Here is a 16,404-nt window from a genome sequence, read left to right as displayed (position 1 = left end):
ATCTGCAGTTAATTGATGATAGGGGTTTGAACGTAATTTCTATTGAGTAGGCAAAGTGTCAATTTCTACAAATTGGTTCACTTTTTGGTGAATGTGTGGGGTCTGATAGACTGACAATCTATGGGTGTGGCCCAAGATAGGTTCCAGCCCCATGTATGGAAGGATGGTTCACTTTTTGGTCATAAAGGATAAAGTTTATAAAAGTGGCCCATTAATTCGCCCCTTAACTCCTTTGAAATCACCCCTTATTGCGGTTTGTACATTTTATACTAATTTTATAGTTCAGTAGGATTTAATGGTGTTCTTTTGGTTCCCATCCCACCAAAAGCACCCCTAGAGACCTCCAGATATTTGTTCACTCCAACCAATACAATTCTCATTATAGCCCTCAAATCCAATACAGTTAATGACTCTATTTTTTGCATTAATCAATTACCTTTTAAAATTCCTTTTATAAAAACACATCCTGAAAACAATTTAACAAAAAAATTGTCATTGTCAGGTACCCTACTGCTATATGTTGTAGTTGCAATTCACATAATGTAGTTATCATACAAAAATCTACATTCGTCACAATGAGGGATATTTCATTTATTTCAGGTATGTTCTTCAAAAAAAATGTATTTATAAACTCTGACCTTTCACATATGACCTCACACAGACACGCGCGTAACCTTGCGGAGGTAACAGTCCGTGCGTTCACGAGCACTGTACTCGAGTCTGACCAAAACACGTTTAACACGATAACACGACGCGCGTGCCGCCACTCTCTTGATATTTGGGAAATGTGTGTAGCAGCGAGCAGAGAGGCAGGCTGGGGAAAACGGAGAGGGGGAGGAGAAGAAGCCAAAGAAACGCTGTGAAATTGCATAAAACATGCCATTGAGCGCTCAGCTCACTTCCACACTCATCTGTCTCCGCGCGGACTGGATGTTAAGAGTTTACGCTGCGTTACATGGACCAGTATCTCCTCAGCTGCTCCTTTTTAACATGTTGGATGTATGCGTTATTTTAAAGGAGAGAGCGTTGTAGAAACCGGCTTTTGAAAGCCGAAAAGGAGGAACTTTGAACAGACTCTGTCCAGACTTCAGAGGGTTTTTACAACTAAAATGCACTTATTTGGAATTTCTGTCTTCTGTCTCGCATTGCTTTATGCAAACCTTGCTTTGGAGTCAAGTCACGACGATTATGATTATGACCAAGATCAAGGAGATATCCTGGTAAGCTCTGGCAAGTTCCAGCAGGTTATGTTTCTGAAAGTCATTTTTGGTTCTGAATCGTTGCCCTCAGTTTTTATTTACAGTAACTTAACTAAAGTCAGCCTGAAGGAAAGCCGTATTAAATATTTGCTTTATTATTTTAAGTCCTTTTGAAAGCACAGAGACATCTTTTGTCTGACCGGGGACTTAACATAAACGAAACACGTAGAATTTACAGGTTTTAGAGATTCTTTTGCAAAAGCACAGGATGACATTTGTGAAATAAAAAAAAGTAATTTAAGGATATAATCTGAAAGCACTATTTTATTGCCATAAAAGTGGAAGCAGGTGTCGCTGGGTCAGCAACAACTTCAGAAAACCCCCCTGTCTGTCTGTCTCTCTCTCTCTCTCTCTCTCTCTGTGTCTCTCTTTCTCTCTGTTTGATGATGCCATCAATACACTGAATTGTTTGGATAAATGTTGCAATCTTTTTTTTTCTTAGAAGTTTCCAAGTGAAGTGAGATTGTGTTAATTCACAGAAATGAGGATCTGTTCGTTCGTACTGTGGCTCACACACCCACCAACATTATGTTCTGGAAGACACAACCACTACGCAGAGAATCGCTTTGACATTCTGCATTTTACAACATTCAAACTTTTGCAACACGGCAGTAGTCGTCTCTGTGGCATTTTACTCCGAACACTGTATAAATGATACCATATGCTACACCCAGCAACGTGGACGTCTTGACAAAATCTTACAATGTTTCCCATTAGTAACGTGTGACTTAAATGATTGCCTAAAATGAGACTTTATTTTCCCCGCTCTCCAAACTCCTTTGGGTTTCAGTGAAATTCGAGGGTTATTAAGATTCATTTAGCTGGAATTCACAGAGAGACGGGAAAGTTCAGATTAACTGCCACGGCAACAATGAAAGCTGGCGAATTTCTAATGTTTTATTTTCAGTCCGTTTGGGAGATATTTATCTTGCGCTTTTGCCATGTGTTTGAATAATTGTTCTATAATTGCACATGTGGCCGTAGGGAATATGAAAGTGTAGGATGGGGACTCCGCTAACAGTGTTTGTCCTCAATAATTCATTGGGCATCAGTCAGGGCTTGGCTTATGTACTGACCTTATTTCTCTCCTTTGCACATTTCAGTGATGGCCGTCTCTCATCTGTTTGGTAAAGCTGTCCTGTAAATCACGAGTAATTGTAAGTGCAATTGTAAATCACAAGGGTTTTGCATATAGAGATGGTTATTCTCTGTAAGACACTGGGGTCACCTGGGCAATGTGGGTGCTGGGTCCCAGTCATTTACATTTAGTCATTTAGCAGACGCTTTTATCCAAAGCGACTTATAGACGAGGAAACATTGGAAGCAATTATAACTACATAGGCAACAAAGTGCATAAGTGCATCAAAAATAGTCCATTGAAGCCTAGCACAGTATACAAAGCTAAGAATAGTGAGGTTAGTAAAACATTTTTACAAGAAGACAGAAAAGAATTCGAGGTTAAAATCAATCAGCTACATGTTGACGGAAGAGATGCTTTTTCAGGCATTTTTTAAAGATGGCAACAGAGTCTGCTGATCTTGTAGCAGCAGGCAGATCATTCCACCAATGTGGAACAGATCCAGAGAAGGTACGCGAGAGTGACTTTTTTCCTTTTTGGGATGGAACCACTAATCTTTGTTCATTTGCAGACAGCTTTGTAGTCTTAAAGCCTCAGATATGAAGGTAACCTCATTGGTGACTTTGCCGGTTTTGACTCATCATTATAAACTGGGATTTTGACTGCTTAAATTATCTGCTGTGTTGCAAGCCTCTTGGGACAGCCAGGCTTGAGTAAGCATTACGTTTCAGCCCATAGGAGTGCGTCTTCTGGCTCGTAATGAATGTCTGAGAAAATAACACCCATGATAAAGCACCTCCAGCTACAAGGAAAAGAGCTCGTTTTCATAAACAAAGAGTTTCCGTTATCTTATAAACAATGCTTGTTTTATTTCTGTCCTCCGGTGATGGCTGAGGGATTCCCAAGGGGTTTCTTCTGCAGTGTGAGTGTGTGGTGCGTGTACTTCATAGGTAGGAGGAAGTTAACACAGGTGGAACAGATTATCCACATCTGCCTCTCTTATCTTGCCCACTAATAGCCAATCCACCTGCCAGATCCTTTCAGTCCTTTAACTTTAGATTCTTTCAACACTTTCACAACTTTGGAGGAGATCTGCTTTCGCCCCGGGGGTAGGGGTAGTCAGACGTTGAGATGGCATAAGCGAAATGACTTTTTGGGAGCTCAACTTTATTTAATTAGGCAACTACATTCTTTGGAGAAATTTCAGCTTTTTCTAAAGCTAATTTCATAATAATTTTGAAATACATTCTCCTGTGTATTTTTAAGGACCGGTTTGAAAGGTTTAAAGTTATGGTGTAATATTTGATGTCTAAATAGTCAATTGTACTGCCATGCATAGTACCGACACATTGAAGAGAATGAAAATCAAAAGTGAAAAACTATAAAATGATGTCGTCATTTATTTACCCCCATGTCATTCAAACTGTATTCATAATTTTTTTCTGAGGAACACGATAGAAGATATTATGTGAAATGTCTTCGTGGGTGTAGTCCATAAAATGGAAGTCAATGTGGCCCCAAAAACATTGTTGTTTCATAAAATGTCGTCTTTTGTTTTCTGTCAAATAGTCGTTTTGGTTAAATAAATGATGAAATAATTTTCATTTTGGGGTAAACTGTCCCTTTAAATCATGATTGAAATTGTGTCTGATACACTGTAGATTATTACCAAACATCCACAAATGTATCATTCAATCAATATAAAATAGGGGAAAAGCCAATTCTCTAAGTTTCAGTGATGGTGATTTGACTTTCTTAGGATTGTTAACACTGTGACTTTGTGGCGATATAAAAACATTAATCTGCTTTGTTTAAGCATCCCAATCTCAGTCTTACACAGCTTTGTAGACCAAACTTTTAGGGGATAACAGCATATCACTCAACATTGCCAGTCAAGAACAGAGACCTTATGGTTTATGCATTTATGGTCTATATCACGGTCTTTCTCCCTCTATCTTTGTGCAGTCTGTGTGACATCTTTTTTACTTGCTGAAAACTGTCTATAGACTCATTTTAGGAATTCATCTCTGACTGTGGCTAAGCAGTATGCCTGAAGCAACTGGGATTACACTTGTTTTTTTGCACTGAATTGCAAGTTTTTTGCAATTTTCTCTGCATAGACAAATGACTGTAGTGTGTATTTGGCCGTACAATTGTTGGTCCTTCGCAAGCAGTTGGATTGACAAGCGATCTCACCAATCAGATATTATGTGCCCCCTTGTCTGACCGCCATTTTTTCTGACAAACAAACCTGGTGTAGTAGAGCTTTGGTGATAAATATGAAAAAATACAGTTTTTTATTATTGTAATAGTAAACAGCGAGATATATACCCAGCTTTAATGGATGTTCACACTATAACGATAAAAGTTAACTATGTTTTGACTTAAAATCATTCTAAATGAAGGAAAATAGCAGAGTTCATATAACAGCCATACCAATACAGATACGAGACACGATATTGTTGGAATCATTAATGTGCGGATTACAGACAGAAGCGTTCAGGAAGTGGTGTTTTAAGGCGGAATATGATACTTATTGATATAATACTTATATTTTACATGTATGAGCAAGCTCGCAAGATCTGCTTTGCGTCCCTGTGATGTGATGAGCGCACATATTTGTGGATAAAAATATAGGTATAATTATTGTTACAGTTATCTCAAATCCTGAATGCATCCCTCGAATGCATATTGCAGACCTTTCTGTCTGAAATCAGCGTGTACTTTTTCCAGAAATTCTTCACTATTTCCCCAGGGAGTGCAAAATTGACACTGGGAGTGCATGGCTGATACCGAAAACTTGTCGGACATGGCACCGGAAACAAAGGAGAGCAGGGTTTTGAGAAGGTTCAATTTCAGATCAATTACAGTTGGCAAACTTGATTTATTATTTTGTTTCAGTAAACTTACTCTAACAGCACTCAGTGTATAGGCCTTGGGATTTTCTTTAAGCAGGTGTCCTCAAACCTGTTCCTGGAGATCGACCTGCTTAAGAAGTTCCTTAAAGTTCCAGGAACAGTATTGAGCACCTGCACGATAACTGCCTTTAATTTTCGAGTGAACTGGTTCAAGTGTGGTTTATTGAGGTTGGAAGCACTATGGTAGACATTCACAAGAAGTATATTCAGCCTCCCTTGGTAGTGTGCCATGGCAAGTACAGCTTGCCTCTGTCATAGAAGGCAACTTTCCTGCATCTGTCACTTTAAAGTAATCCTGTCGATTAGCTTGTTTAGTGTGTTCGATCAGGGATGGAGCAAAACTCTCCAAAACAGTGGCCCTTCTGGATCAAATAGCCCTGAAATCTTTGATTAATGTATTTGGCACTTTTGTCCAAACTGCACAGTTTATGAATTTGTATCATGTACGTACAAACTGGAGTTCTGGAATTGAGCATTAATAGTTGGTTTCAAAAGCCATATCCAACATAATGTACACTACACTTATCCACTAAGTGTTATTGCTTGTGGAAATGGACTCACGAGATAAACACATTAGTTTACAGATGAGTCATCTACATCTTATTGTATTATGTAGCTGGTGATCTCATCATACCTTAGCTTTCTTTTCTTATCAGCCTGGATACTGGCTCCATACCCTAATGTTTTCAGTGTTCCAAAAAATAGCTAAATCCCTTTTCCCCACTGTAGTGTTGGAAAGTTTGTTTTAATTGGCTTACAGGGAGTTTCACATGGATTTCATGTTCAGCTGAGCTGTATTATGTTTTTGGAGAGCTAAAGAATTGGGTTACAGAATATTAAGCCTAATATCCCTGCGGTCTTATTGAGTAGTGGGCAACCCTCCAGGCTAATAGCTTTATTGCACCACAGAAACCTTAACCAAGTACGCATCAGAAGTGAGCAGTAATTGCATCCTGACACACGTCTGACTAAACGCGTGAAACCGAGAAGACCAGGAAAGTAACTTTTCAGAAGGGGATGAATGAGTCTGGGTAGGACTATAGCAGACTCTCTATTACTCTTTAAAGACCCCATGAAATTAAAGTTGTGGCTGTTTTGGCTTTCAGTTTTTATGTAGTTATGTTACACTGTAGGCTGAAAAAGTGAACTTCTGTTAAAGTGTTTACAGTCAAATGGTAAAGATTTTCACGGGTAAATTGATTACTCATGTTGCACTTCAGATTTTTTTCTAATCTTGATAGAGAATTTCCTTTCAATCAAGTCACACATTATGGTTGATGTCTGAAAGTCTTTTTAAGCTATTTTCAATAAATGGATGAAAGGTCATATATTACCACAGGACAAAAAGACTGCAAGCATTATTTCAGAGTTTTAAAAGCAACCACAATTGTAACCGTTTACTTTCTTATAATATGTGTTGTGATAAAAATTTTTATCATCAATTTATTTCTTTATACCATTTATTTTGTCTTACATCACAAAAACTGTTTTTGCCAACTCTCAACCTTAAAAATTCTAGTATCTAATGCTCACTCTTCACAATTTAATGAATTCTCAATGAAAAGATTTTAGCATTTCATTGGGAAATATAAAAGTAGAGTTCTGTGAAATCCTAAGAAGTTGAAATCGTTCACTAGTGTAAGTGAACAGTATTTCAGGACCACTAAGTTTTCCAAAACTTATTTAGTTACATTATTGTTACAATTATTTGAGACATTAAAAATGAATAAAGAAGTCATTGTTTTCGAATCTCTTGATTCAGGCACTATTCCCCATTCTGTGTTGTATCCAATTCTGCTAGTTCATTCTAATAGCTCTAACAGGCACTGGGCTGTAGGCTGGAAAAACAATATCCACACGTAAGGTCTGGCCTCAAGAGCTTGTGTGTGTGCCGAGCGTGTGTACTGCGTCCAACGGTTGGTTTAGAAACAAAACGAGGGACTAGTCTTTAATATAGCATTCATAAGGATCGTGGCAAAGTACTATACCTCAGGGAACATCTCAATTGCTTCAGGAAAACAGTGTAGATTGGACTGTTGGTCTGAAATGTGCAAAGGTCTTAGTGTCAGACTTCTTACTCTTTACACTTGTGGGCAACACTTATTCTCCAAAGGATCCGTTCTCACTGGGTCAAAGACTTCAAACTCACAGACAGGTCTAGAGTTTCTTTGAGAACATGAGTCTTTAGAGGGTTAATGATATCTCATATCCTCATCCTTTTTGTTTTTGAAAAATCTGCACGCAAAACCCCAGACATGCCCTCAGCAGCTGACTTCGAGTACATCATTCAAGTCCAGTGAGCACAGCAGTGTACACAAACCTGCTCTCTGGAGTCCAATACTGAGGATGAAAGGTATGTCTAGAACACATGCAACATGTGTTCCTGTGCAGATGGACTGAGGCTGTTCCACTGTGATGTTGGACTACTGTGTTTGTTAGCCTGTTGTCTGGTCCTCTTATAATTTTATGATTATCAGCTGCCTGTAGTATAAACCGAGACTGCTCTATTTGTGGCATTAGTAATGGAGACTTCAGTGCCATATTGAAAATCTTTCTAGCACAATGATTTATTCATTTCCAGAAATCATTGTCAAATTTATGTAGCATAATTTTGCACATGATGCAGGATGATGTGGTTTTAAAAATGTGCAGTATTTTGACAAAATGATTTTTAGTAAGAGTGTCTTATAGAAACTTTTTCCAAATAGCTCTGAATGCTTGTGTCAGTGAAGAAAGTAAATGCTTATCTCGTAGTCAGTACAGGGATCTGTTTATTTTGATTGTGTGTGATGGTTTGCTTATGATGTTTTTTCAGATTTCAATGTTGAATATAGTTTTTTGAGGTCTGCTAAGATTAGTGCTTGCTCCAGTTAGTGACCCAATGGCAAAGCTATTTTTAGTCCCATCTTTTATTGTGAGTGATGCAGCATCTTTAATTGCAAACAGCATCTATGTTATGTGTGTCCAGGAAAATGTGACTTCTCATATTTCGGATGACAACACTGTGTAGTTTCAGGCTGTCTTGTAACTGTGTAAAATCTGTCATTGGTTTCAAACTACTGATTCACATTTGAATCGCAAAATACTCTCAGTAATGAGTCATTGTCTTTTAGGGAGGATTGGACAAAAGTGGGATCATGTTTTGTTAAGAGTTGACATGGCGTCTTGTCTATATTATTGAGTCCAGCTGATAATAATTCAGTTAGTCATATTTAAAAAATGTGGCCATCTCTGCCCATTAATATTGCTGGCATCTATGATCAGTTCATCATTTCATCATTTCCCATGAATCACTGTCCTTCCAGGCCAAACACTCTTGTTTGAGGCTTGTCTCACTGCAACCTAAATAAATCAGGCACGCTGTTTATTTTCTTTTATCTAAAAAATGTTCTGAAGTTTCAGGCCTGTTTTTTATTTATTATAATAGCTGTGAGTTTTTGGAGTGCATATTTTGAAAATTGCAATTAAATATCCATTTGAACATGATATTTGATAGTAAAGATGTTGGCATTCAAATACATTAAAGATTGGTTATTATTATAGTTCTGTCAATTAGTTTGTAATACTAAAAGTCTATCTTAATATCGTGAACAAGATCACAAAAAATAACAATGAATGGCATTTTTGGGTCAACTGCCCTCAGACTTCATGGTTCCCATTAGTTTTTTCTCCCCTTTTATTGCCGTTGAAACGAAAAAAAAAATTTGCATTGTATATTGGTGTTATGTAGAATGACCTGAAGTTTGGGACCCGCTAATGCTAATGTCTGAACGTGTCTGTGTGTCATGCACATACACACAATATTATAATTTTCTGTCGCCATTGTTTCTGGTCGGAAACAGACCAGTTTGTTATCTCAGGAATCACTGTAAACAAAGACATGGAAGAGGCCACATACAATAGTCTTGTTCAGACTCTTTTTGTGGTATTTAAGTTTCCTCAATAAACAGAAGTGAGTCCAATTTCCTGAAAAGCATTGTATTTTTCCTGTGCAGTACAACACAGTTACAATCTATAGGATCTAGTTGTGGTTTGTCAGGTTGTCTCAGTATTCAATATACTGTATGTAATACATATTTAATCATTTTTATTTAAATTAATTAGTTTCCTAAACCGTGATAGTCATACTTTTAATTATTTTATTACATCGTCTCTGTGTTAACGTGAGCTTCTAGCTATAGGAATGATGTGTAGATTTTAGCGGCATCTTGCAGTAAGGTTGTGAATTGCAACCAACGCCTACTCCAGCCCTTCCTTTCGAAGCACTACTGCGGCTCTCAAAGAACAAAGATGTTGTCACGTTTCCACTTCTTTACTGAAGGAGATGACGTATTTGCGAAACGTGGACTGTAGGGCAGTTTAGTGCTACTGTAGAATAAACATGGGGAATTCCATGCAAATCGAAATAGCTCATTCATAGGTAATAAAAACATAATGTTTCATTATGTAAGGTCTTTATACACATCTGAAGACATTTCATTATTTTAATTCTATTGCATTTCTGTCAATAGATCCTCAAAAAAGTTACACACTGGACCTTTATGAAAGATTTGTGAAACTGTGATTTAGATGCTAATTTGCTATTTTGAGCTTTATCGTGTGAGCCTGGACCACAAAACCAGTCTTAAAGTACTTGTGATCCGGATTTTCTTATTCTGACAGGTTTTCTGGGAGAAACAGAATTTTTAACAGAAGCTTGTTTTTTACTGCAAATAAAAATAATAAAAAAGTATAAAAACAGCTATTGCATATTGAAATGGAACTGGCAGCTGACTGACAACTGAAGGGGAGAACTTACATCATTTGAGATGGATAGTCACTCCAGGGACAGAAGTTTGTGAGGACAAATGTATAAAACATATATAATGACCCACATTGGTAAGCTATTAGCAATAAACACTGTTAAATTGTAATATAATATGAAACAATAGGAACTGTATTTTTTTTTATTTCACTGGGACCTTTAAGTAGCACGGGAACATTTTAAGTAAAAGCCAAAAATATATTGTATGGGTCAAAATGAAATATTTTCTTCAAATTCAATTCATTAGGATATTAAGTAAAGATCATGTTTCATGAAGATTTTTTCTAAATTTCCTACCATAAATATATATATAAAGTGGATGCAGCAAAATCGCTAACAAAAATGGGCGGACACATGCTTGCAATTTTCACTCGCTGCTCAGTTGAGTAACGGACGGGCACGCAGGTCACGCACTGCCGGGGAAAAAAACCTGCCTGTTAACCAATCAGGATCGATTCACCCCTCCCTAAAGGCGCGCAGTGCATAGATAATAAAACACAAGTGTTAAAGCACAAATATGAAGCGGTCTATAGCAAAGTATTTTTAAATGACAGACTGACAAATTAACATAACGATTCATCAAGTGAGATCATTATGCAAAGTCATTAAAATAATTATAAAAAGGGTGTGACCAAATAAAAAATTGGTGCTACCAACTGAGAAAGTGAATCACACCAGTGGGATAAATCTGTCTAGAGCCCTGACGTAGCCTATTCAACTCCTGAATAAGAAAAGAGTTAGGCCTATATATTGACAAAATATGTATTTACTTATGGATATATACTGTACATTTGTCAATGAAATAATGGCACAACATAGTGATTAAAACATTGAATAAAAGCATGCGTTGCGTGTGTTTGTCAGGTCCCTACACTCTCACGCATGAAACACTGAACAGTATTTCACTATGTGCTGGTATTTTCGTATCCTTATATCGTATTCTGTGATTTGTGTTTGGTGGTTAAATGTCTGCAACAGACCTATCTGTGAGGAGAAACGGGGAAAAGCATCCTAGTGGTGTTTAGAATATATCTTCTCAAGTTGCTGATTTTGTATGTACTTGAAATCTTTTTCAAATAGTTAGATTTACTAGGCAGCAACAGCTCATTGTAAATACATAACCAGAACCAAGTGCGCTTTACCATTTCAAGTTGGATGTACGTCACAAGGCTATGTGCGAGCAGTCCAATAGCTTTGACACAAAACAATATGGTCTAGTAAGTGGCATAGCACTGGAAAGTTATGCGATTTTTTTTTTAAAGCATTATATGGTAAAGCCCCAACTCTTGCGAGAGGGCCACTGCAGTTTGCGTTACGCCATTGTTGCTGCTGCCCGCTCTTTGGGAATGAACACACTCAAGTTTGGTATCTATGTAAAGCTTAGGATTTCTGCTTTCAGGTACATCTACTCTCCACAAAGTCATTGCTGGGGTAACCCAGCCAATAGATAGCATTAAAACAAACCTCTTGAGGTTTGACCTGTGGCCTCTGAGTAACAACTTCAAAGGTGTTTTTTTGCAACCTCAGATTCCTCCATTTGTATCTCGACCAGATAATGTCCTATCCCAACAAACCATACAGCAATAGAAAGCTTATTTATTCAGCTTTCAGATGATGTAAAAACTTGATTTCTGTATCTTAAAAAATGGGCCTCAGATTTATAGTCTTCACAAACTGCCATACTGTAATACTGTTTGTTCTAGGGATCTTCTTTTGAAGTGAGAGAAGAAGGGAGGTCTAGAAAAGCACAGCTTATACTTAACCGGCCAAAAATTCCTGTCGTAGATAAATATGGGTTTTACAGTAAAATACAACAGAGTGTTTTTTTTAAGAAACAGGTAAATTCCTAGGTTTTGAGATAATACATTCACTGCTGTAAACATGCTTACTTGCCCAATGAGATCTCTGCAATAGATATTCAAAGAGATTCGTTCACCAGTCAGAGATGATACAACCCCAGACTGGGCCAACTACTAGCACTGGCCTCCTGAAAAGGGGAAGGGAAATTACACAGAAGCTTTGAGTTGTATTTTTTAACACCTTCCCAAGTGCATGGTGGGAGTGCTTTTTATTATCGACGGCCGTGATGGGCTATGTGGGTAAACTGGGCATGTTTCCTGGAATGTCCCAGGCAGCAGTATCATTTTCCATCGGGGACTTCAGCCTGTTTCAAGATGCTGTTGGTGTTTTCACACTTGCAAAGTCTCATTCCACTGAGGATTAAGGGGAGGTCAAGACATAGGAGGGTGTTTGATTTGCATATACTGGGCTATCTGTTACTGCAGACTGATGCGATTCAGTCACAACAGACAACCCATTAGTAAGCTGTACTGTTGTTGTTTCAAACATGTGCTGTGAACTTTGTGACCTTTTTTTTTCTAAAGTCATTTAGTAGGAACCCATCTGCTTGAAGTGCTTAAAAATGAGATTTCTTTCATAATTTGCTTATCCTCAGTTTGTTCCAAACCTGTATACATTTCTTTGTTCTGCTAAACACAAAGAAAGATATTTGGAAGGATATCAGTAACCAAACAGATCTCACCCCCAATTGACCTCCATAGTAGTGGTGCAACGGATCACAAAACTCATTTTATGGATTTGGGTCACGGATCGGATCATTTTTCGGATCAGCTAATGTAAATGCTCATCATAGTTTATTACTATATATTATTAAATTAACAATCAATTAAGTGATTAAAAATAGGGGCGCTTTTAAAAGGGATTAAATAATTTTATAAAAATGTGAAAGTTCCCTGAAGATATCAACAGATTAATTTGACAGATTATTTAACAGTATTATGTATATTCTAGAATATGTCATGCAGTATGTATGTATCTAAGCTTAGTTGTTGATGTTGTCTGGTTGAATAGAGCAGTTAAACACATGGGAAAGGGATACACATAAAGGTGTGTTTACTGTCACTGGTTTTACATTGAGTCACAAACCATCTTCCCGAAATCTTAGCATACATCACAAGTTTCTTTGTAGTATTTTTGCCAAGAATAAATTCATTCATCCAAGGAGACTCACTCACCAAAGAGAGTGTTTGACATTTTGTCAAATAGCAAACAATAAGTGTAGATTTCAAAGCCATGTTTACAAGTAGCTAAAGCAAAGAAACAGTTAACAACATTAAAGATGAAGAACTTGAAAGACTATTTTTGTATACGTAAAGCAAGACGATGGAAAGAGTCAGGGGTAGGTCAGGTAAATGTGGAACAGGTGTGATATCTTTGAGGTCCATTTCAGGGCTGTATTACTTGCTGCTGGTGCAATCCAGATTGACAGATTATTTCAGTAAATGTATAAAAGGTCCAATGTGTAATATTTTGCAGGATCTATTGAGAGAAATACCATATAATATACATAATTTTACTATGTAAGGTCTTTATACACAACGCGTTTTGTTTTTATTACCTTAGAATGAGCTCTTTCTATCTACATACACTGCGGGTCCCCTTGAAAGAAATTCAGCATGTTGTTTCTACAGTTGCCCTAAACAGACAAACTGCTCTACACAGCGCATTTCGTAAATGCGTTATGTCCTTCAGCAAACAAGCGGAAATGTGACAATATCTTTGATGGTGTCAGCCACCGAAGTGCTTCGAAAGGATGGAGTGAGCCGTTGGTTGCAATTTACAACTTCACCACGAGATGCCGTTGAATTCATACACTGGGTTGTTTTAAACACAATAGCAATAGCGTCCTCTTAAGCTCCCGATCTTCTCCGTGAGATATGCGGGACTGGTGCGCGCACAGCTGATTCAAACTATCACTCACGCCACCGACTCCGCCTCACGGCTCCCGTCCTGCCTTCCTCACCACACACGTACACTAGATGCCTGCCTATAAATTGTAAACTCTGTTCTGTTATTTGTTTAGTTACCCGTTATCTGTAAAAAGAAATGGACAGAAATTCTGATTAAGAAGTCTTTAGATTTTAAGATATTTATTCAAAAATCGATTTGATTCAATTCCATTTTATTTTAATGCATATGTATGCAAAGGTTACATTTGCATTCAAATGTATTAAAATAAAGGTACATAAGTCCAATTATTTAAAGTAAAGGTGTTATCAATATCTTTTATTGGGTACCTAGAAACTAGAACTAGAAACAACAAGGAAAGCTGTTGATTTAAATATTGACAGTTTTATACTGTGACCCAGGAGTTTTCCTGACATGAGAATGTCACTGACTAGATGCTCTTTCCCAGATTTAGGCAGAGGTTTCAGTTAAAGTTTTTAGGCAAAGGTTTCAGTTAATGAAGAAGAGTGACACAATTAAAACAAATCTGACATTAGGTGTTTTTGGAGGATTTTGGAAAGTTAGAAAAGTTATCACCTGTGCAAACTTATCAGGAAAACTAGGTTTAAGCTGATGACATAATAGATGGATTTGATGGATATATATGCATATTAAGCAGTTAGAAAGTTCTATATTAGGCAAATCTTGGGCCCCCTAGTTTGAGAACCACTGCTCTAAAACGTGCTACCACATGAAGGTTTCTGAACTTCTTGATACTTAAGATCGAAGAACAAAGTTAGCCTTTTGTGAGTAAACTGGCCACGTTTCTTTTTGTCTTATTAGGAACATACTGAGCCAGATCTGGTGGAGCAGTTGCGTTCGGCGGGCAGCGTGGATGAACTCATGAGGATAGTTTATCCCAGCTACTGGAGCATGCTGAAATGTCGTTCCAAAACAGGAGCTCGCTACCCTCAAAGAGAACACGGCTCCACAGAAACAAGGTCGGAGGAGGCCTCCTTTGCGGCTGCTTACTTCAACTTTGAAATACTAAAAAGTGAGTGACTAAAAATTTGGGACAGCCACAATCTGTACTGGCTGTGTTTTCTGCCACTGCATTACAGCCAAGATTTTCATAGCACAATCCTGGCACAAAGTTTCCATAGGCTTTGTTTCAAACTGTGAATTGCAATAACTGTAGTGCATAACAATTGATGGTGGTCCTTTTTTAATGCATCTCCTCTTCCTACTCTTCCATTGCGCTTCCAACAGGTATTGAAACAGAGTGGAGAAAGACCCTGTGCATGCCACGCCAAGTTTGTTTAGATGTGGGAAAAGAGTTTGGGGCAGCTACAAACACCTTCTATAAACCACCCTGCGTGTCTGTCTACAGATGTGGGGGCTGTTGTAACAGTGAAGAACATCAATGCATGAACATCAGCACTTCCTACATCAGCAAGACTGTGAGTGACGTTTACTTTTTATTAATCAAGTCTGGAGCATTTGGTTCACTGTAATGCCTTTTATTTTATATGTATATTGCAGTGGCTTTTGTTTTACAGCTTGCTCGCCAGAGCAGAGATGGTCTGTTAAGCTTTGATTTAGTGAGTTGTGAAGAGGCAGGGGTTTGGTTGGAAGGTCATGGATGTGAATTATTTGCAAGCAGGCTTTCTTTAATTGCCCACTTATTTTGGGTGTGCTGACCTCAGCAGGCTATGGGTTGTCCTCCTGTGATTTAAACCATGACGCCCTCCCACCACCGAGCAGGTCAAGGTCCTCATGTCCAGCTACTGGACTACCGACATTACACTCCCAGTCTGGGCACAAAGCCTAAGCAAGAGATGCAATGTCAAGATATTACATAATAATTTAGGAAGATTTGGATTATAAAATTACATGCAACATTTATATTCTGTTTATCTGCCCACCCATACAATATGTAATAATGTAATGAAGATAACCTGAGAGAGAGAGAGAACAAATTTAAATGGATCTCTACTTTCGCCTGACCCTTCTCTCACCTGCAAAAACATAATACTCAGGCTATGTGGACTGTAAATACTTGGCTGAAGTGCTTTTATTATCGGGACTGGAGGCTGACAAGTTTACAAAGTGAGCAGGACGGTGAATCTTTTTGTATCGCTTGTCCTGGTAAAAATGCATCCCCACTGAATTATGGACTTCTGCAAACATGAAAGCAAGAAAGAAAAAGGTTCAATAAGTCATCATGAGTGGATGTTTATTACAGTAAGTTAGGTGTGGATAAGAGTTTCTTGTTTACTTTATTTTAAAGTATGTGTACCTATAATGTACTTACAGTGTACTTACCTACGAAAGAACTGGGTAGTATAAGGTAACCACATGGTATCAGGTTTAGGTTTGGGGTAGGTTCAGGGTAAGTACATAGTTATTACCCAGTTTTAATATTTACTGTAATAAGTACACAGTATGTACATGGGAGACAGGATTGTAAAATAAAATTGTTTCTTTTAAAACTCTAAAATGTAATTTAGGATTTTAGTTATCATAAAAAATAATGAAATAGGTTGTTGTAAAAAGTTTTTCACAAGTAATATTTTTATTATACCACCTACAGTATGT

General features: G+C 37.7%; 1 protein-coding gene across 1 annotated transcript in view; it reads left to right on the top strand.

Annotated features, from left to right (window-relative positions):
• Positions 1-655: 655 nt before the first annotated feature.
• Positions 656-16,404, top strand: part of vegfc (vascular endothelial growth factor c) — a 38,413-nt gene continuing 22,664 nt past the window's right edge. Inside the window, exons 1-3 of the mRNA XM_079462761.1 lie at positions 656-1,220; positions 14,650-14,860; positions 15,076-15,266. Of these exons, the coding sequence (XP_079318887.1) occupies positions 1,110-1,220; positions 14,650-14,860; positions 15,076-15,266 (513 nt within the window). The 5' untranslated portion in view covers positions 656-1,109. The remainder of the gene's footprint in view (positions 1,221-14,649; positions 14,861-15,075; positions 15,267-16,404) is intronic.

This window comes from Barbatula barbatula (genome assembly GCF_947034865.1).
Source record: "Barbatula barbatula genome assembly, chromosome: 8".
NCBI lineage: Eukaryota > Metazoa > Chordata > Actinopteri > Cypriniformes > Nemacheilidae > Barbatula > Barbatula barbatula.
The sequence above is the reverse complement of the archived record's forward strand: the minus strand, read 5'-3'. Positions and strand labels throughout refer to the sequence as shown.